General features: G+C 40.4%; 1 protein-coding gene across 1 annotated transcript in view; it reads right to left on the bottom strand.

The window, feature by feature from the left end:
* Positions 1 to 6,408: 6,408 nt before the first annotated feature.
* Positions 6,409 to 22,852, bottom strand: part of MTAP (methylthioadenosine phosphorylase) — a 33,821-nt gene continuing 17,377 nt past the window's right edge. The window contains exons 5-9 of the mRNA XM_071580883.1: positions 22,085 to 22,252; positions 18,982 to 19,084; positions 14,271 to 14,510; positions 13,629 to 13,751; positions 6,409 to 7,943 (exon numbers count right to left, since the gene is read on the bottom strand). Of these exons, the coding sequence (XP_071436984.1) occupies positions 7,905 to 7,943; positions 13,629 to 13,751; positions 14,271 to 14,510; positions 18,982 to 19,084; positions 22,085 to 22,252 (673 nt within the window). The 3' untranslated portion in view covers positions 6,409 to 7,904. The remainder of the gene's footprint in view (positions 7,944 to 13,628; positions 13,752 to 14,270; positions 14,511 to 18,981; positions 19,085 to 22,084; positions 22,253 to 22,852) is intronic.

Raw genomic sequence — 22,852 nt, forward strand, 5'->3', positions numbered from 1 at the left:
GCTTTATATCTGTTCAAAGTCTTTGATAGCTTCAGAGAAGACAAGTTTTTTAAAAAAGAAAGTCATCACCCAAACTTGCCTGGAACAAAGGTGTCAAATACATTAATGTCACTGCCTACTTACAAAGGAAATAATCCTTACATACTGTGAGTCTCAGGAGTAAAATGAAAATGCTCAGAGACCTTATAGAAGAAAGTGAGGAATTTGAAGATGGAACAGGCAAGGTGCAGTGCTAGGTGCTGAAGGGAGAACCCCTGAATACATTTGTCTTAGACGAGCCCTGGTGAGGCAATGAGTCCCAGCAGAGATAATACACCTAATGGTTTGTGTTTTGTTTTTTTTTTAATTAGGTCTTGGTCAATCTTCAACCAACAGTCACTGAAGTAACTCAACACCTTTTTTTTTTTCTTTTTCCCCAAAACTGGTAAGAAAAAGAGGTAGGAATGTTTTAAGATAGTGTATGAACAGAAGTTAAGACAGAACACTCTTTTTCTTTGTGAAAATGTCCCCACAGGACAAATTTCTCTACATTCCTGTCTCTGAGTAAGTACCTGCATGCTTTTGGTAGAAACATTTGCTAACAAAGAGTTTCTGTACTGGAGAAAGCCCAAGGAGTAGTGAAATGAGAGGTGGTCCAAAGGAGTTGAAAACCAATAATCTTGCAACTGAAAACTTCAGGATGCCTCACAGAAAGGTACACAGAGGATTGCCACTAGACCCAGCATTGTTCTTGTTGTTAAGTGTAAGCTCAGGACTGAGGATGGGCTGTGAGAAGCCTTGTTTGTACCTACTGCTTCAGGCACAAAGGACCAGGGGGACAAGATATTTAGGGTTCAGCTCTTATCATCATCAGAGGTCATGGCATTAGAAATACCCTGCTTCCTATCACTGAAGTAGGTAGCTCATGCTGCCATTAATGTAGTTGCTCCCTTTGAGAAGCAGCCTACTACATGTGATTTCTGAACAGAGACATTCCTACTTGAGGACGTGACAGTGGTAATCTAGAAAATGAGAGTCTGAGCTCCCAGGTGCGGAAAGTCCCCAGATCAGCACCTTTTTCTCTCCATGCTGCTGGTTGTCAACAGGATGGGATGGGTAAAACGGTAAGAAAATAGGCATCCTGACAGCTTGAAGGATGGGGCAGAGGCACAGGGTGCTCAGAACAGGGGCAAGAAGAAGCAAATCAAGCTTAGGGAAGAGGTGCCTGAAGAGAGACAAACCCCTGGGGATTCTGCCTACACCTGAAAAGGTATTTACCCCTTACCCACTCCATGCTGATTTGGATCAATGGTTTTGTTTGGCTTCTTAAAAAAAATCTCATCCCTGCAGACATCCAATGCACCTGGCTGATGAGCCATGGCACTTGCAATCAGACAGCAGACCCTGCTTGGTGGAAATCATGGAGAGAGGGCATTTCTTGCCTATTGAGAATGAGCACTTGAACACTGCCAGCTTTATGGGTTTTTTATATCAGTTTTCTTCTTAGACACCGAACAGCCTAAAAACCAGAGAAGGAATTGAGAGTCAACCTAAAACACTAATAATAACACCCTTGAGTGCAGAGTTTGTATCAAATGTGGATCTGGCCCAAGGACAGAGCTGAGTCCACTGCCCTCCTCACATGCAATTAAGGCAAAAGCAATTCCTACCATTACCTTCCTCCTACCATTATCTTCCTGGCTTACCTTCAGTCACATGTAAAAGAATGATTTTAATTGTTTGACAATGGTATGAAAACACATGAAATGTATTTCAGAACCTTCTTACACAATTGATAAAGGTCCATACAAAAGCTGCTTCCTGTAAAGCACTAATTATTAAAACACAGATTCTAAGGTCAAAAATAACTAACTCACATGAGGATCAAATGTCTTTCTTCCTTGTGCTAGAGGAACCACACTGTAGGAAACCAACCAGTTGGACAGACTTCATGTGTCCTCTAAAATAAGTTTCACTTACTACACATGCTATTCTTAGTTCTAACTCGGCCTCCTCTATGGTGTTCATAGAAAACATATTACTAAGTATGCCTAGTCACACGGGTCTTTGCACCCCAAGTTGCCTGAGCCAAATCATAGTAAAAGGTAGTGGGGAACTTGACAATTATCTAAATAAGCAATGGCAAACTTTTGCAAAAGTATGATTAAAAGTTAACTTCAATTAATTGAACTGTCCTGCTTCAGCCAGCACTGCAATGACAGTGGGGAGAGGAAGAAGTCATCAAAACAGTTAAGCCAGAATTTCCGTCTTACAGCACTGATCCTGCCCAGTGCTGAACACCTCCTGAACTAATTTCTCCTCTTACTGATACTCAGCTGGTCTCAACAAACAAAATACTCTTACTGGTTACAGTTCTGGGAACTGCAACTGCTCTCAGATCTGTTTTGAATACTAATATAAAAACTCAGTTCTGATGTCACATGCCACCTGTGGTAATGCTGAGAGATTCTTTGGACATTGTTAGCATGAAACAATGTGAAGTGTTAGCTAAGTGAAAATGAGGTATGAGTGGACAATCTCAGGTTACCAAGACAGATCAATGTTAGACTGCAAAGAATGACTTAAAGAAAATACAAAAGGGAGAAAAAGCCTAAATCTAACAGCCTGTCCCATATTCTAGTTTGTGCCATATTTGAACCCACATTAGCATCAGTATGTTACACTGCTAACATGCACACTGGAGGATGCTGTGAGCAAAATAAATGGAGATCTACAAGATAAAAGGACTTAAAAAAACATGGTTAAGCAAAAAACAACATTCAAACAATCAGTGAGAAGTGAGGTAGGACCCAACTCCATACTCAGAGAGAACTAGTGTTCATGATACAAGTAAGTGTGAGGTGCTGGCTTGGAATAAAGACAAGGGCTGTTTAGGTCTGAATGCTATCAAGTCCAAACCCAGAAGTCTCTTCAATCAAAGCAGAAGGAGATCTGTCTCCTGTGACACATGTGCCAAGGTGAAGCAGAACTCCTAAAGAACACCACTGGAGGGACAGTTGTGAGTGGGTATAAGTCTTTCCTTGCATTTGTTGATTTGCATGTTGAACTTACCCTGCAGTGACACTCTGCTTGTGGTCGGTGTGGATCTGGACATTTCATGAAGTTCCAATATATGACATTTCCTTTGGAGGCCAGCTGAAGATTTTGCAAGGAATCAGTTGATTCCTGACTATGTTTCCTGGTCCTTGCCTAATACTGGCATGCCTCCTGCTTTTGTGCATCTGTGCTATTTGCAAGCACTCAGTTCTACTCAGTCTCCCCTTGGTATAAGTGGGAAGGAAAACTAGGCTTTGAGCATTTATTTCTAACATACTCACTCTTGTACAGCTGCATTTCCCTATTCCCTCATGGCAAATCCTGCATAGGAGCATGAGAGACGAACCTGTTCTTCAACAATTCCTGCTAGCTCTAGGGGTGATCTCTTTCCCCAAAGTCTTGAAAGCATTCAGGCCATACAAATCAGTGAGTTAGTTTGGGGCAATTTCACTGGAGAATGAGAAGCAGACTTGGAAAACTTAAGGTTAAATTTCATTAGCTAATATTTTATTAGGCTTTCCAAAGCTTTTCCAAGCTTTTTCGTTTAGCTTCTTTTGTATGAGACATGTAATTTACTCATAGAGAAGCTGCTTAATTTGCTTCAGTGCTCACTATTTAGGCACCTGTGTTAAAGCAGGCACTATTTAAAAAAGGCTTTAAAATTGTCTGTGAAACATACACACAGAAACCAGACAGGTCCTGAAAGGTCCTACTGAAAGCTTTAATTTTCTAGGAGACAGTATATGCTCTAAGAGATACTAGTGTAAAACCAGAAATAAATGTATAACAGGTCATGTTTAGCAAACAGAAGACACAAAGTTTCTGTAAGACAAGCAATTACATCAGTCAAGCCTGACAGACACTTATTTTGCAATCTGTGATGTTTGAAAACTAGGCAACACCCACAATTGAGCATCCTATATCCCAATAAGTTGTTTACCAGGCCAAGATGCAATTTTCCAAAAGCCTCAAGCTAGTATTTGTTAAAATTGATTCTGATGTTATGTTACAGGAGCAGTGTCAATAGCATGCTTCAGAAAGCAGCACTCCAAATCCATTACAGCAAATGTGAATAATAGTTGCAAAAAAAAAAAATTGTCACAGATACACTCAAACTGAAGCGAGGAAATTTTCATCAATGAAATCCTTTGCCTAACATTGTCTTATTCTCTGCCAAACCAAATACATTTTGAGTCCAAGAATGACCACTGTTCTCTGCTAAAATGTTTGCTTGGTTTTAGTCATGCAGTACATTCAATTTGCATCTTCCTGCTGACTATCACACCTGCAGTTCTTCTTACAATACCTTTCTTAAGACTATTTAGAAAGACTATGAAAACCACTTTTATTTGGTCCTATCTTTACATTGTTAAGCACTACCTATGCTTTTCTCATCAATTACCATCTCTGTTGTGTGGTCTGCTGGATAAATAACTCCCAACACATTTCAGAGTATAAAATCTAGGCTGAACTCTGCAAAAACACATCACACATTACCACTGCTTTACTGATTTTATATACAAATTCTACATGAGATGCATTCAGGTATCAAGCTTATGTTGATAGAGCAAGTATCATAGAATTGTTTGGGCTGGAAGGGATCTTCAAAGACCATGTAGCCCAGTCCTCCCACAACAGGCTTCCTTCCACTAGACCAGGCTGATCAAAGCTCTGTCCCACATGACTTTGAACACTTCCAAAGATATTCACTTCTCTGAGCAGCCTGTTCCAGTGTCTCACCACCTCCATCATAAAAAAAAATATTACATCCAGTATAAATACAGCCACTTCTAGTTTAAAACCCTTGCCCCTTGTCCTGCCACTACAGCCTGTGGTGAAATGTCTCCCTCTATTTTATATGCCTCCTTTAAGTTGTGAAAGGCCACACTAAGGTCTCCTCCCCAGAGCTTTTTCCTCTCCAGGCTGAACAACCCTGACTCTTTGAGCCTGTCCTCATAGGAGAGGTGCTGATAATCCCCTGATTATCTTAGTGGCCCTTCACTGGACCTGCTCCAACATTTTTCTTATAGTCAGGATTCCCGAGCTGCATGCAGCATTCCAGGCATGGTCTCACCTGAGCACAGTGGAGGGGTGGAATCCCCTCCCTCATCCTGCTGGCCACATTGCTTTTGATGCAGGCCAGGATGCAGTTAAGACTTCTGGCTTGTGAGTGCACATTGATGGCCCATGTTCAGTTTTTCATCCACCAGAACCCCCAAGTCCACCTTCACAGGGATGCTCTCAATCCCCTTTGCCACACCTTCCACTTGGCCTTGTTGAACTTCATGAAACGTGCATGGGGGCCCACTCCTTATGCCTGTCAAGGTCCCTGTGGATGGCATCCTTTTCCTCTGGTGAATCTACTGCACCAGTCAGCTTGGTGTCTTCCACAAACTCAATACCACTATTTTATTTCATTGATGGAGATACTACAGTGCTGGAACCAGACTTTTAAGGGACATCACTCATTACTGGTTTCCACATGGACACTCAGCTATTGAATGTAACACTTCACACACAGTCATCCTTACTTAAGTGTTGTCATCTAGCCTTGCATTGAAAAATTTTAACAGAAATGTGTAAAACTCCTGACCTATGAACCTGCTCTGTGACACTAAGTATGCAGTATATAAACAAAAAAAAATTAACACAACAATTATGTATCTCTACCAGATGTAAAAAGAAAACTCAAGGGGGATTGAAAATGGACATCCATGAACAACTTTCTCTTTAAAGATCCAAATATGAACTTCCTGGCTTCAATCAATTTCACAAAAAAGTGCTTAGGGTACAAAGATAAAAATGGAAACCATTTTTAAGGCCAGACATCCAATTTAGCTTAATGAAAGGCAGTGAAAAGTATGTTTAAGATCTGGCTCCTGCAATCAAAGTACTTAAAAAAACCAACCAGGAAATACAGTCAGTTCAGCTATTTTCCCCAGTATCTGAAAAGCACCTGTACTGGTTTTTCTGGGCAGAATATGTTCAAATCTAAACGCTTTTACAGCAGAAGACTGGGTGTTTAACAGAACAAGACTAGTAAGGTAAAATGCTTATTGTACCTGCTTTCTTCTATTTTCTTTTGCATTAGTTTTTTTCACATTACTGTGAGAATCCTTTCATGTTTCTGATATTTTCCTTGCTTGCCTTGCATTCAGATCCACTTCTGTCTCAGTAATCCCTATTGTTCAGGGACTTAGAACCTAAAGTTCTGAGCAGCACAGTATTTTCTAAAAAGTGGTCTTTCTAAAAGTGGTGTTTATGAGGTATCACCAGCAACCTGTTTCATGAATGGCAAAAGTCACTGTGAGATAAACAAAATTCACTCACTAATGACTAGAAGTAAATAAAAAAAACCAATTTCCACACAGCTTGGAGAAGCACACATTTAATTTATCTACTAGACAAGAAGCAGCAGGTTATTTTATTAAAGTAAAATTGTATTTAAAAATTGAAATTAATACATTCAAAGCACTTGAGTACATTAATCACAACACAAAAACTAAAACTGGAGTGTTCAATGAAGCAGCAAATGTCCAGCATAGTGTCAGGGATACTGGCAGCAAAGTACTTTTCTGTACAGTTCTGTAAGTCACATAAGTAAATCTTCAGGCACAAATCTGGTTTAAGCATCGGCAGGGGGTTGACCTTGGCTGGACACCAGGTACCCACTCAGCCTATCACTCCCCTTCCCCCCACAGAAAAGAGGAGAGAGAATAAGATGGAAAATGACTTGTGGGTTGAGATAAAGCAGTTTACTAACAGAAAAAAAGCAAAAGCTTGTGCGTGCAAAAGTGAAGTAGAAAACAACAAGGTTTATTCTCTACTTCCCATCAGCAGCAATGTCCAGCCACATCCTGGGAAGAAGGGCTTCAGCACATGTCCATGATTTCTCAGCAGGCAGCCAATGGAAACAACAAATGTTCCCTTTCCTGCTCCCTTTCTTAGCTTTTATATCTGACCTGATGTCATATGGTATGGAATATCCCCTTAGAGTTGAGTCAGTTGGTCTGGTTGTGTTCCCTCCCAGCATCTTGCCCTTGACAGGGGAAGGAAAGTTACGGTACTGATGCCATGCTCAGCAGTAGCCATGCTCAGCAGTAACCAAAACTGGTGTGTTATCAACACCCTTCTAGCTACCAATACAAAGCACAGCACTGTGAGGGCTGCTATGGGGAAATGAACTCCATCTCAGCCAGAGACAGTACAGGGGTCCACTCTGACTCAACCTTTTCAATGAGAACTTCAATTCATTACACAACTGCTGCTGCAACAGAACCATCACAGTTATAAAATAGTCTCCTAGCACACAAACAAGTACATTGCTTTAAATGACAAGAATAAAAAATACAAATAATGTATAAAAACAATGTAATTTTAATTTGATATGGTTTGTTCAGTTTTTCTGCTATGTTTCTAAAGTGAATCATAAACATTAGCTTTGTTTAAGGAAAAGATGGGAGGTAGAAACAGCAACACAAATAGCCTGTGAATTTGCTTTCTTATGTTCTTACCCTATTTTACAAAAAAAAAACTGCAACAAAAGTCTAACCTAGACTTTCCCTTCTGCCGTCAATTAAAAGGTACAACTGAGTAGAGGGTACTTACTGTTTTTTGACCAGTGTCTGATCCAGCTTGACAGTAAAGCTATTTCTAGTTGAACACATCATCAGTATCTCATTTTAACAATCTTATACATTATCGAACCAATGAAAATTTTAACAGCAGCCTCACACATTATCACTGGTTAACATTTAGTCCATTCTTTTATGTTTGTAACAATTTTTGAAGATATTATAACCTCTGGAAGTTCCAAAATGATCCACTCTTCCTTGTAAACACTCAAACTTCAGGGTCCATCCAGGTTGTTACTCCTTCGGCAGGATGACCGAACACTGCACTGTTGTCTGAAATACAAAGTTACAGTAAATGAATGCTGCTTCTGCCAGTGTAGGAGGAATTACTTTCCAATGCAAAGGTAGAGTACATAGCTTCCACCTGGATTACAAACAGGTGTAACTCCTTACATGTGCATAGTTATCTCTAACTTATTTCAACACAACAGAAGTTAAAAGAATTACAAGGCAGACATATCCACACAAGGACTTGCCATTACAACTTTTGAAAACCTATGTGACAGGCTGACTGGTATTGAGAAAAACAACCATATTGCAGAAACACTAAATTATGGACTTTGGTCTAACAAGCTACAATGAAAAATCATGCAGTTTGCTTTTCTCGACTTTGACACTCTTTTTCATCAGTTTTGAGGTACAGCTATCAAGAAACCTTTCTCTAAAGGTGCACTCACTGAGAGTAAATGCAATCAATACTTATGTTATGTAGGGAGAGGCAACCTGTGATTTCAGCCACATTCAATGACAGGACACAAGAAACACTTCAATCTATGCTTTTGTGGGAGATTCTTAGCCTGCAAGTACCACTGCATGTATACCAGTGCAACTACAGTTGAAGTGAAGCGTTGATGAATTCTCTCCCTCCACCTTATTCACCTGAGCTAGTTTACTCTAATCACATAAGTACGTTCACTGATTTCACTGAGGTAATTTTTGAGGAAGAAAATGACTCAAAAACATTTACAAGATTAGAGTTCTACATAACTACCTTGGGAATGTCAGTTTCAGTTTCTGATAGAACAGAAAAAATGACTGAAAAAATAGTAAGCTTTATGCCCTTCAACTTGTTACCTAGGAAACACATAAGTGCCCAAGTGAGCCAACAATGAAGTTTGTTGAAATACATGTATACAGTACCTATAGACACCTTACCCAATCTGAACTACCACAGAGTATTCACTTAACATAAGTCTCAAAATACAGCATTGCTCCTTGGATCAGCGGTCTGACAAATACCATTTTGCAAAGGCTACTATAGAAGTTCAAAAAAAGGCAAGTAGTATCAGCACGTTTCCTTAAAGGGCCAAAAAAATTACCTGAGGAGCACTCAAAAAAGCTCTGACACCTTACCACTAGCTGATTTTCTTACTGCCACGTTGTAAAAAAAATAGCAGTTCTAACAGGGCATCCCTTTTACCATTATAGTACAGATTCTCTCCTGATTCTCATGGCATTGAACCTTACTGTAATAAAGGCATGGAGTTCCGTTTCCAGTTATTATGAGTGAAAATTCTTTTCAACAGGACAATTCTTTCCTCTCTAACCAATACTCCAAAGACAAAAAAGAGTCTACTGTATCAGTTTCTGCTTGAAATTGTCTGCTGTCACCAATTCATTTACTGCATTTAGCAATGAGTCACAGAATTATAGAATCGATTGGGTTGGAAAAGACCTCCGAGATCATCAGGTCCAACCCTTGGTCCAATTCCAGTCCATTTACCAGATCACGGCACTCAGTGCCATAGCCAAGCTCAGTTTAAAAACCTCCAGGGATGGTGAATCTACCACCTCTCTGGGCAGCCCATTCCAATGCCTGATTATTCTCTCTGGAAAGAATTTTTTTCTGATATCCAACTTAAATTTCCCCTGACAGAGCTTGAGCCCGTGCCCCCTTGTCCTATTGCTGAGTGCCTGGGAGAAGAGACCAACCCCCACCTGGCTAGAACTCCCCTTCAGGTAGTTCTAGACAGTGATGAGGTCACCTCTGAGCCTCCTCTTCTCCAGGCTAAACAACCCCAGCTCCCTAAGCCTCTCCCCACAGGGCTTGTGCTCCAGTCCCTTCACCAACTTTGTTGCTCTTCTCTGGACTCGCTCCAGCACTTCAATATCTTTCCTGAACTGAGGGGCCCAGAACTGAACACAGTACTCAAGCTGTGGCCTCACCAATGCAGAGTACAGGGGAAGGATCACTTCCCTGGTCCTGCTGGCCAAGCTACTTTTGATCCAGGCCAGGATCCCATTGGCCTTCTTGGCCACCTGGGCACACTGTTGGCTCATGTTGAGCTTCCTGTCAATTAGTACCACCAAGGTCCCTTTCTGCCTGGCTGCTCTCCAGCCACTCTGTGCCCAGCCTGTAGCGCTGCATGGGGTTGTTGTTGCCAAAGTGCAGGACCTGGCACTTGGCCTTTTATTGAACTTTGTCCCATTAGAATCAGCCCATCTCTCAAGTCTATCCAGATCCCTCTGCAGAGCCCTCCTGCCTTCCAGTAGGTCGACACTCCCTCCCAGCTTGGTGTCATCAGCAAATTTGCTGATGATGGACTCAATCCCCTCATCTAAATCATCAATAAAGATGTTAAACAGGACTGGACCCAACACAGACCCCTGGGGAACACCACTAGTGACCGGCCACCAGCTGGATGCAGCTCCATTCACCAGCACTCTCTGGGCCTGACCCTCCAGCCAGCTCCTAATCCAGGAGAGGGTACACTTGTTCAAGCCATGGGCTACCAGCTTTTCCAGGAGTATATTATGGGAGACAGTGTCAAAGGCCTTGCTGAAGTCTAGATAGACACAACCACAGCCTTCCTCTCATCCCCCAGGTGGGTCACCTGATTGTAAAAAGAGGTCAGGTGGGTCAGACAGGACCTGACCCTCCTAAACCCATGCTGGCTGGGTCTAATCCCTTGTCCATCCTGAAGGTGCTGTCTGATTGCACTCAGGATGAACTGCTCCATAATCCTGCTAGGCACCGGGGTCAGGCTGACAGACCTGTAGTTGCCAGGGTCAGCCCTGCAGCCCTTTTTGTGGATTGGGGTGACATTTGCCAACTTCCAATCATCTGGCACCTCCCCAGAGAGTCAGGACAGAGTACTGCAGTCTTTCCTAGAGACTACTGTGAGATTCAGAGGTCACACCACCACATGTGTGTATAGGGTAGGATGCATATCCCCATGGAAGGAGACAGAGAAATGCAGCTGGACAAAGAGAATGGTAGCATATTTTCTTCTGCCTGGTGAAGTTCCTCCAGCCATAGCAGGCAGATTACAGAGCTTGGAAAGGAAAAGCTGTGTCCATGCAGAGTTTTATCATTTCACATGCTTCCCCAGTACTAGAAACAGACATTGGCAAATACCCACTTGAGATGCCCAGCTGCATCTCGGATAGAGAGTGTCACTGATAGCAGCGTACCAACTTGCCCATTGTCTGTGTTCCTTAACACATTACCACAGGGCATGCAAGAGGTGCTCCCTTCAAGCTCTAGGAAAAGGTACCTCCGGAACTGATTACTTAAAAAACAACATCATGTGACTCTGAAGACTCAGAGTGTAAAAGATACAGAAGCACACTAGAAGAGCACAGTTTTTAAAAACTACTTATGGTTCATGTATACTCTTCTACAGAGGCACATATGTATACTTCTCTCTTTGCTGTATTGCAAAATTGCCTCTCTCATTTATTAACACAGAAGCTTAGGATCAATTCTACATTTACTTTACTACCATTTAATTCCCAGAACAGGAAGATTTTTAGACTTTCGTGATCTTCCTATGAAAAATCAGGGGAAGCCTCTAAAGCCTTTGGAGCTTCAGAATGTCTCATTTTTCCAGAGAACTTGGTTCAATCAGGAACAGTCATGACACCTCTTTTGACATAAAATTTCAATCCCCACTGCCAATACCTGGCTCCTGTTTCCAGTTTTTCTAATGTCTTCAGATCAATTCACCTTCTCAGTATATTATCACAAACCAAGTCACTATCTGCAAAGAGCATAAACACCTAAGTGAAACTATCTCAATATTCATCGTTGATACGAGGCAGTAGTAGATGTTTGAAAGTGTTTAAGAAGCTACATCAGAATGGAATGACCCTTCCTCTAGTGCATCATATTTTCTTCCTTCAGCAAACAGTACTTCAGGGACTGAGTTGGAAGTAGCATTTGACAATGAACTGAAAGAGGGGCTGGTATTCATTAAAGGGGAACATTGCAAATGTAGTGCCAGCTGCCTTTCACTCTTGAAGATTCAAGACAATCATGCAAAGGAAGGCAAGAGGACACTGCTGACTGAAGTATGTCTGCCAGAAATAGAAGTAGATCCCTCAGTACTTTCTCAGCATATAACTGAGAACCATTTCCTTGCATTCCAGTATGAAAAAGTAGCTGAGGAATATCTAGCACATTTTAGACTACTTTTTCAAACTCTGAGGTTGCTGTATAACTAGGAATTTTTATTAAAAAGAGCAGCCCTGTCCTCTGAAAATGTTTTCTGTGAATTAGAAAGGAGAAGGAATACTGATTCTATTGCCTCCTTTATCCATGCATGGCACAGTTTTCTAAAAAATGCAAACGGGAAAGTGAAAAGTCAGTTACCTCTCCCAAATATACAGAGGAGACATTAAAATAACAGGTTCAGGTAACCAGGTGAGGAAGAGTCACAAACATAATTATGGTACTCTTAATAAAAAGTAGGTTTTCCAGTGAAGAATCAACAAAAGACTAATTTAAAGAATTGGGGCTGGAATTCCATAAACATGACCTGGTCATGTATGTTCAGTGTCTGAGGTGAATTTTGCTTCTTTCCTTTAGGACTCTGACTAAATGAAAGTCAGTGACAAGAGAACCATATTTCAAATAAATCCAAAAATTTGATTCATCTCAGAAGTCATGGAAGATTTTTATAGCAAAGGTGGTTCTGCTGACTGCTGAATTTCAGGAACACACTTTCAGGTATATGAAGACATGACTTATGTCTCTGTTAATCTTTCTTATCCATTCAAATTTCAGTCAATGCAGTGATTTTTGGAAAAGAGGAAGAAAGAACCAAAGAGGAGAGTTGTTAGAGACTGGATTGTCTCAAAAGTTTCCTCAACAGGCTTCCTTCTTTTCAGAGTGCTGCTGCTTTCACCAGAGATCCTTGTAGCCCACTTCTGTCTGCTTTCTGTCTTTCACTTTTCAATTATCTTTCCCTATCTCCCATACCACCTCAATACAATTCTCAGTTATTCTTACGCTACAAGCCCTTGAACTCTTGGAAGTGGCTATTTGTCAAAAAACACTTGAGAATTTGGATGACCATCCAAACTATTTAAACACTGTTTTTTCCCTCTTTGCTACAGTCACCAATGAATCTCAGTCTTGTGAAATAGAAGTAATATAAAGCACGTAAGCTAACTTTGTCTAAGAAAATGTCTGCCTAATACTTCCCTTGACAATATATTTTGAAATGTTTTTCTTTTCCATTTCTTATCATGCACTGTGGATTTGAAACCTCTAGGAGAACAAACTTCTAATAATTTCAAACTGGTTAGGACCCACATGTTGTAACAGATTCTTCTTCTTCTACATCTTCAAGTGATCATAATGCGTTTAGTTTGTTTGCTTCAGCCTTTTTCCGTTTGACTCTCCCTTGTGCTAAGATCAGGTTTTTCACTTGAATATATTTGTATCTTACTTGTGCTATGAAGGGTAATACTTCATCAACCATATATAGCTGTCCCTTTTTTGAACCCTTTGTAAGACTTCTTGTAAAACTTCTTGCAATAACACTTTGAGAATCTTGTAGAATGTTTGCCCATTTGAATGGATTTGGTTTCTTGAAGCATCTACTCTGAAACACTGTGATTTAAGCAGAAACATTGTGACTTAAGCAGAAACATCTTGTAACACACACCTGTGTTAGGTGTATATACACAAACACTGTTCCTTGTACTCATCAGCCTCATGTGCATACTTACTTTCAGGGCGTGCAAGGTGTTGGTCCATTCCATGGAGCCTATCTGAGGTATAGCAGTGAGGAGTATGCTGGTAGCCTTATTTGCATTCCCCTTCAGTGTCTTTAAAACTTTATCCACTGAAACCTAGAAATACATACAGCCGGATGATGTCTCTCAATTTTGAAGACACACATTTTTAACAGCCAAATAAATTTAACTCCTAAATGTAAAGGTGAAGCCTTACAATGCCACAGTCTTTTTAGACAGTAAAAACATCTTTCCTCCCTGTGTATGGTGCACATTTGTGTATTGTACACAAACAGGAGAACTAAGGCAGATACACTATTTTGCACAGAGCTGCAAAAGTAAAAACACCAGACCAATTACAAGAAGACAAGTGATACACAGAGCTCACAAGCTTCACACTCACAGACCCCCTGATTCAGATAAGAGGAAACAAAAGGATTGCTAGTAGTGAGGCAAGTTTGTGAAACGAATGAGAGAGCAACAAATGACTCTTACTTTCACAATCATTCATCAAGAATACCTCAGGGATACTGATGTAGGCAAGGACAGATTTAGTTCAATATGTCCTCTTACTAACACCTACACATTCTCTTCAAATTCCTCAGGACAAGACCAGAGGAAAAAAGTTTCACTCACTGCTTCTTCATGTTCCTTCCAGCAGTCATAATCTGTTGCCATGGCAATACTAGCATAACTCATTCCAGCTTCCTTCGCAAGAATCACTTCGGGCACTGTGGTCATGTTGATAACATCAGCTCCCCAGATGCGAAACATACAGCTTTCTGCTCGAGAACTGAAACGCGGGCCTTCAATTGTGATCATTGTCCCCTTGGAATGACACTGGAGTCCCAGCTTCTTGGCAGTCTCAATAAGAACCTGCAAAACATGCCAATGTCAGGAAAAGGAAATAATTCCCCTCCTGCAGTGCTTTTGCATCCCATCAAAAAGCTTATATACAAAAGAAGTTAGCTTTAGGAAAAGCAGCCAAAGTGCCTATGGCTATAATAGCTGTCTAAAACCAAGGATCAGTTTAGTTTTATCACCTAACAAAACAAATTAATAGTCCTATCAACAGGAGTGAACTTGAACTCATTTGATTTTGCTAGCATCACCTGGATTACTGCTTTCAATGCAGACCAAACTGGAAAACAGGATTTTTTCGCATATTTAGCCTGTGGTTACACTGCAAACAGAATGGCAAAAGCACTTCACTGAGCAATACATTATCACACAGTGGAGTTGAGCTAGTGAGAATAGCAATAGGAAATTTACATTTTGAAAGCAAAACTCAACAAAAACATACTTCAAAGAGTACCCTAGGAATTTGCATAGAAATTATTATTTTTCCCATGCCAATGGCTGAGTTGTACACTTTAGATATAGCATGTACTTCACATCAGTCTTTAACAGTCCCAACAAGGACCTTATATATGCAGAATGATTCTGACTTTCTCTATGAGTAAAAGGCCTGGATAATGCCAACTGATACGGTCAGAACAAGAGATACCAGCCTGTGTAAATGGTACTAGGACAGCTATCACTCTCCTAAGTAGGAAGGGCAAAGTAACTATGATGACATTGGTTTAAAATTGCAATCAACAGAAAAGCTTGAAAAGAAGACAAAAGTGGCAAGAAAAATTGTGATGGGACAGGAGAGACCTTCATAACATGGCAGCAGTGAAAAAATTACTCTTATTCTCACACTGCTAGAAGCAACTTCTTAGCATCATGATCTTCACACAGGACAGAGGCAAACCGCTGTGAGAAGCCTACACTCAATATCCACAGGTGTAAAAAGTAGCAACAGCTCAAATATATTACATGACCTTGTGGGGTGACTCCTTTCAGGCACATGGATCAGCGGATTGCATGGGGCAGCACAACACAAAGCTGGAGTAACCCTATCTCCCACTGCAGATCCATGTAAACAGGTAAATCTGCACTCTTAGAAGAGGGTAGGTGTGCACATAACCGACATGTCCTGAGAAAGGATATTTGTGCATGAGACTGCACAAATATATGCATAAGCCTAAAGCAGAGCTTCTGGGGACTAGCCACAGAAAGACATGTAGAAATGTGTGGTGTTTGTTAGCCTGCTTTTTTGATAGTGTTGCAAGACATCCTTGTCTCCAAATTGGAAAGACATTGGATTTGATGGATGGACCACTCAGTGGATAACGATCTGGCTGGATGGCTGTGCTTAATGGGTCATTGTCCTCACCAGTAGTAAGTTGTGTCCTTCAAGGGTAGGTACTGGGGCTGATACTGTTCAACATCTTTGTCAGTGACATGGACAGTTGGACTGAGGGCACCCTCAGCAAGTTCACTGACAACACCAAGCTGTGTGGTGCAGTCAACATGCTGGAGGAAAGGGATGCCATCCAGAAGGACATCAACAGGCTTGAGAAGTGGGCTGATGAGAACCTCATGAACTTCAACAATACCAAGTGCAAGGTGCTGCACCTGGGTTGGGGCAGTACCAGAACAGGTGCAGCTCAGGCAGAGAAGCCATTAAGAGCGGCTCTGCAGAGAAGGACCTGGGGGTGATGGCTGATGTAATCTCAATGTAAGCCAGAAATATGCACTCTCAGCCCAGAAAGCCAAGGGAATCCTGGGCTGCATCAAAAGGAGCATGGTCAGAAGATCAAAGGAGGTGATTCTCCCCCTCTACTCTGCTCTTGTGAGATGCCACCTGGTGCCTTCAACATATAAAGGATGTGGAACTACTGAAGCAAGTCCAGAGTAGACCACAAAGTTGGTAAGAGAACTGCAGCACCTTCCCTGAGAAGATAGGCTGAGAAAGTTGGGGCTGTTCAGCCTGGAGAAGAGAAGGTTGTGTGGAGAGCTCAAAACAACCTTCCAGTATCTGAAGGGAGCCTACAGGTAAGCCAGAGAGAGACTCTGCAAAGGAACTGTAGTAATAGAACAAGGCGTAATGGGTACAAGCTGAAAGAGGGGACATTTATGTTAGATATTAGGAACAAACTTTTTACTGTTAGGGTGGTGAGACACTGGAACAGGTTACCCAGGAAGTTGTAGCTGCCCCAACCCTGGCAGTGTTCAAGGCCACCCCGGATAAGGCCTTGAGCAACCTGGTCTAGTGGGAGATATCCCATGGCAAGGGCAATAGATCTACACAATGTTCAAGGTGCATTCCAACATTCTATAATATATTCTGTGCTGTAAGTTAATCTAACATGAATCTCATCTAATATTTTGGTTTATTGCTGAAATCAATTCTGAATGTATGTTTAACTGAATGCCACTTAATTATACATTGTTAATAAATCAATAGACAACTTGAATTGTGACTTGACTTAAACCAGAGTTGAGCAGCACTCGTATGAAACACTTTACCAAGTTCCAACTTTACTGCCTATAAGATATTGCACTAAGTCTCAGTTTCTGAAAGTGGTAATAACCCAGGCACTTTATGTTATTCAAAACTTTACAGCTGCAGGGAAAGATAAACTCAATTCAGAGTTTCATTTAATTTGCAGTGCATAAACCAACTAAACAAAAAATGCAATGTAATATAAATTTTTCAGATATTTTGATGCAAAATTCGTTAAATAGCCTGTTACATTCACATTCCTGTTAAATAGCCTGTTACATCCACAGTTTCGGTTTATTATTGCATTTATCTATGAAACTTCCCTGAATTGGGATAAAATGGGCTGAAATTATTTCAACAGTTTTCAGGGAAAAAAAGTTTAAGTCATTTTTAAGTGTTATTTTTGAACGAAGGGAATATTTTCCTTCTCAGCCTCACACAGAGTTCAAAACCACATGTTCTTTAAAACATCTGTTAGACTGATTAGAATGCATAGGCTAATGAGATTATGATCACATGTGAGACTGGGAAGTACCTAAATGTTTTTTCTCTGTTTGAAAAGGTGCATTTCTTTGCTGGCTTTTCAAAATAATACCCAAATAACAGTGTCTCTAGCTAGTTAACAACGGAAAGAAAACTAGTCTAGGTATACATTTCTTGAAACCTCAGGAAATGTCTTATGCATGAGTACTTACATTTTTTTAAAAGTGAGAGACAGTGTGCAGTGCTGTCAATCACTTTTTTAACCCATTTCTTAATAAACTCCTTGTATCTGTTGTGACATGACTCCATGCTCACATTAGAAAGCAACTCTATGCCAATTAACCTTTGTTAAGAGCATGTGGCTAGGCTCTTTTTGCAAGAAAAATGAAAAGTATTTTCTATAATTTGCTGCTCAATGGAAGAAGGTAAAAAAAATTCACATGTTTAATATGCAGTGGTTTGTTTCCTCGTAAGACTTGAAATATCTTTGGTTCATTGTACATCACCTTGATTCCCAGTGTGGACTTGCTAGTAGATACCTCTACACCACAGTGTGTTCAACTAACAAAAATAGCCCATAATGACACTGAAGTGAATTGGTGACAAAAGCAGAATAGATCAGTAATACAGATATTTGTACATTCTCTACGTATAGACTGTACCACCTGCTTCACAATGCAGATTTGTCTTACTTGCAGAGAGAAGGTCTGTCAGATGTAGAGGACTGATTCTGCAAGTAGTCCTGTTCCCCTGAAGAATGTACCTTCTTACCTCCTTGCAGTTTGTGATCAGAGCATTCAACAACAGCACAAAATATGCAGTTCACCTTCATTTTCCCTCAGCTCTAAGAATACACTAAGGTGACATATTTAATCACAGATACACTCTTCCCAGAGGCTTATAAAGGTGTTGAAAAACAGAGAAATGTTTCAAATTCTCTAGTTTAAGTGTTTATGATGCTGGAAAATCTTGAAGTGACAAAACTGAGGGCAACATTTAAGAATAAAAGGCTACTGCAATTTAGTTTGTTTCCACATTTAACATCCTAAGCCTTGACTCACCATCACCCACCTCTACAATGTACAGAAGGACAAATGTCATACTGTAATTTCCGTGAATGCTAATGTAGTATTTCTTTAAATATTTGTATTAAGTATGTGGAGTGCCTCTACCATAGGTGCAGGTTTATTCAGAACAAAATGGAACTAATTCCTAATCCTAACTGCTTTGTTCACTTTGTTGCTCTCTTGGCTGGTTACCAGATAAATAAAGATGTTTTGTCGTGCTATTAAGACTCTGGGGAAATCTAGGTTGCCAACTGACATCTTCTGCACACTTCCCTTAGAAAGACACACAAGATCTACTTCCCATGCCTTCCATGATGTTCTTAATACCATGATGCATCTGAGAGACAGGACAATGAGGTGCACATTGCATTTCTATTCTGAGCATGCATGATTAGACTGCTATATCACAAATACGTGCCATAAAAATAACATATTTCTAAATACTATTACGAAATTCACTAACCTCTCTGGTTTTGGTGCAGAATGGTTCTGCCATCGGAATATGACATACTCCTGAAAGACTGGAATGCTGCCCATCGTATAAAGTACAATGCCTCTTAGTTGTCCTAGAAAAGCAGTAACATGCTTAGATAGAAGAACAGAGAGAAAACAGAAGAAAATCCAAGAAATTTATACAAATCAAAAAACACAACACATAATTTTAACTGCTGCAATACCCTTCCCTCTGTATCCCTTGCAGAAACAACGGCTTTCCTTGTTTTACTCTCAGAGAGAAACCAAGAGACAGAGGCAAATGATAGTATTTGCCTCTCATGATAGGTGAGGGCATCCCCATACACATTGAGTGACTTCTTATGGAGCCAGAAGGAAACAAGAAATAAGAAACTCAACAGCCACTCTTTGAAGACAATCTGCTCCTTACATCTCAGTTTTAAATGCAGAAAAGTTTGCATGCTCTCCATCAGAAGGCAGCCAACTTAACCACAAAGCATGACAATGTTACACAGCTGCCTGATTTCTTACAATAAAACAGGACTAGGCCACCATGTGCCTGCCTAGAAACTAGGCATGATGCTTATAGTAGAAGTGCACAATAGAGAAGGATCAAGCATAGAATAAAGGGAGAGTACAGAAATACTCTCAGTGGGAGAAATCAGAAGCAGCACCTGAAGGCACTCAACGGATAAGTTCAAAGGTGCCACTAAGAGATGGTGCTGCACTGCTCCTGCTGGTCCTCTGACCTGTGTGTAGGGCTCTGCAGAGAATGCCTACTGGAGCCTCATGCTGCCTCTGTGCCAAACAGTGGATGGCCGTAGAGGAGAAAAGGGAATTCCTTCTCTGGGAAAGGAGCACGTATGTTTTCAAGCACAATTGCTTGACTGAAAGCAAACCCTTGCACTGCTACATCGTTTTGTCATGCCTTCTTCACCCTTACTGCTTTTTGAAACTCAAAACTGCATATACTGCAATTTTGAAGGTGTCCCCAGTTTCTATTCTCTACTCTGCAACAACAGTCACACCTTTAATCAGACAGTACAGTGGTTTTTGCTCTTTCATTTTGGTTTTGTAACAGTAACACAGGATTTTCTGGTAATTCTGACTATAACTGATTCTAGGAAGCAAAATCCAACTCAAATAAATGAACAAACCAATCATTTTCATCTGTGACAAAACGACCCCACTTGTAGCATCACTTTCCCCCTTCTTCCTGTAGTGTTGAATTATCAGTAATTAAAGAACAAAACATAAATTCACACTGGCATTGGCTGTATAAAAATCAGTTTCAGCACGCTCTGTGTCTTCAAAGATGCTGGAAGAAAACTGTCCCACAAAAAAACTCAGAGTGTAACAATGCTGCAATAATTGCAGTGGTGTATGTGAAACAGAGAACTGAAACAATAAAACTGGCAGCTGTTACAGAATTTTATTTTCTGCATCTCCCCAGCTGAGCTCAGTCACTCAAGTAAACAGTTACCCTCTTACTTGTCCTAGCAAATAACAGCAAAAAAACAAACAAAATATTCAGAAACCCCTTATCAGTCTGATGTAGTCAGCTGACTAACAATTCTGTAACAGGAGCCAAAGGTAAAAAATACAAACAACACAGAAGAATTTTTTATAAGTCTTTGTTTTAAAGAAGAGAACAACTGTTGCAGCTCTTAGTAGTACCTGCGGTTACTTCTGGATTTGGAAGCACAGAGAACACAATGTATTTTTGTATTTCTTTAACAAAAGGGATCTTCTGTTTTGATACATGCAATTACCAGCGTAAAGAAAGCAGAGACTATATATGGAATCTCTAGTGTGTCCATGTCCCCTCTTGCACTGTGGAGCCCAGAACTGGATACAGTACTCCAGGTATGGCTCACCAATGCAGAGCAGAGGGGAAGGAAGGATCAACATCCCTGACCTGCTGACAACACCCCTACTAATGTAGCTCAAGATACTATTTGCCTCTTTCAAAACATTGATGTTGCTGGTGTCATGCCTTGGGATTTTTATATATTTGTAGATTTTAATATTTTATATACTTGTAGAATTCATACAGCTGTATAGTTTCTCACATGTGAGGTAGCAGATAACTGTTTCTAACAGTTTGTCACAGTTTGCACCACATTCCTAAATTTCTACTCATTCCTGAATTTTCAAAGAAACAGATTTCAGCAAGGACATCTTTTTTGGACAGATACACCTGGACAGGAATATTAAGACATATTGTAACCATAATAAGATATAAGGCCCAGAACTCTTGGAGGCAACTCCAACAGGGCAGTTCTGAGGGTGGTACCAGGGGCAAAACGGTGTTGGGGTTCGATGTACCCATTAGATATGATAATTAGGGAGCGTTATAAATTTGTAAGAACTCTATACTGTGTTTGTGCCCGTGTACTCCTTGCACCTGAAAGCTTTCATTAAAGAACTGTGCTCTGCTTTACCTATATTACAATTGTCTCAGAAGATTTTTTTCTCGATTTTAGGCAATGGTGATCTTTAAATTTAGCTTTATTTTCCCATCTTTGCTTGAATTTTTCTAAACATCAGATCATCATAGAGGGTTGGACTGGCTGGAGTACACAGTTCTGAAACAAATTTATTTCCTTATGATATTGAGCAAATAAAAAATGCAAGCATCTATCTAAAACAACCTCCTCTCTTTTGCTACTGTGTTCCATTTACCTTTCTTCCACAGAACTCATTATTACTGTATATATTTTCCTACTACACTTTCTTTCACCTCTCCATCTCATTTCAGATTCTCCATAAAACTCAGAAAGGCCTGTGCTCTTATCCATGTTTCTTCGCCACATCGGAGAATAGAAGGTTCCTTCTGAAGAATAGTACTCTTCCCACAGAGCTACACTTTAGTCTGTAGCTATATTTTAGTTTGTTAATGGCTATTCTTCAAAGCCTAGTACTTTTATGTCTGTGAGAACTGAACTTTTTGTAATCTCATTCCTATTTCCTATCACATCTTCTAGCATGACTCTCACTTTTTGACAGAAGAACTGAGGCTATCACCTCATTTCATAAAACCTTGATTTAACATGGACATGTTATCAGATGGTTTAACCCCACTTGTCCTGTTTTTCCTCCCTGTTACTCACCTGTCAATGAATTGGTCAATTATGACAAGATCACCTGGCTGTATTTCCTCTCGTAATGAACCACAGGCAGTAGTCACTAATACATGGGAACAATTCTCTTCTTTTAAGGCCCAAATATTGGCACGGTAATTCACGTTCGATGGCATAATTGTATGATGTCTTCCATGTCTGCAAAGATACATGTTGCAAGAGAGTAAAGCAAATCAGATTGAAATTGCTTTCCTTCTCCCAGACAAAGAGAATTTCAGGAAATACATTTTCACTAACAATACTGGAAGCGGAACTGATCATTTCAGCTACTTCCAGTGTAGCTTGTTTTCCTAAATGAATTTAGGTTCTCTCAGATTTTAATTTAAGAAACAGTGATGTAATTTTCACTTTAAATAAAAAACTTCTAAATTCAAGACTGTAATGAAAAGAATCTTAAAAATACAATCCCAATATACTTCAGCAACTTCAAGAGTAAAATAAGCATTTTTCTCCGAATTTTTTAAGTCAGTTCCATGGATTCTGAAACTCCTTTTCCAGATGTTGTAGTTTGGGATTATTATGTAAATTCTCTCCCCTGCCACTAACTGCCCATGCCAGCAGAGTTGACTGTGCTAGAAGCTGAAGTGAGTTTGACAGGGAGAGATTGGCAGAAACACCCCATTGTGACTGGTCCAGCCGCCCCATGTATCCTGGGCATTGACTACCTCAGGAATGGGTATTTTAAGGACCCAAAGGGGCACAGATGGGCTTTTGGAATAGCCACTGCAGAGACAGAAG

Source organism: Pithys albifrons, chromosome Z (assembly GCF_047495875.1).
Source record: "Pithys albifrons albifrons isolate INPA30051 chromosome Z, PitAlb_v1, whole genome shotgun sequence".
Lineage (NCBI taxonomy): Eukaryota > Metazoa > Chordata > Aves > Passeriformes > Thamnophilidae > Pithys > Pithys albifrons.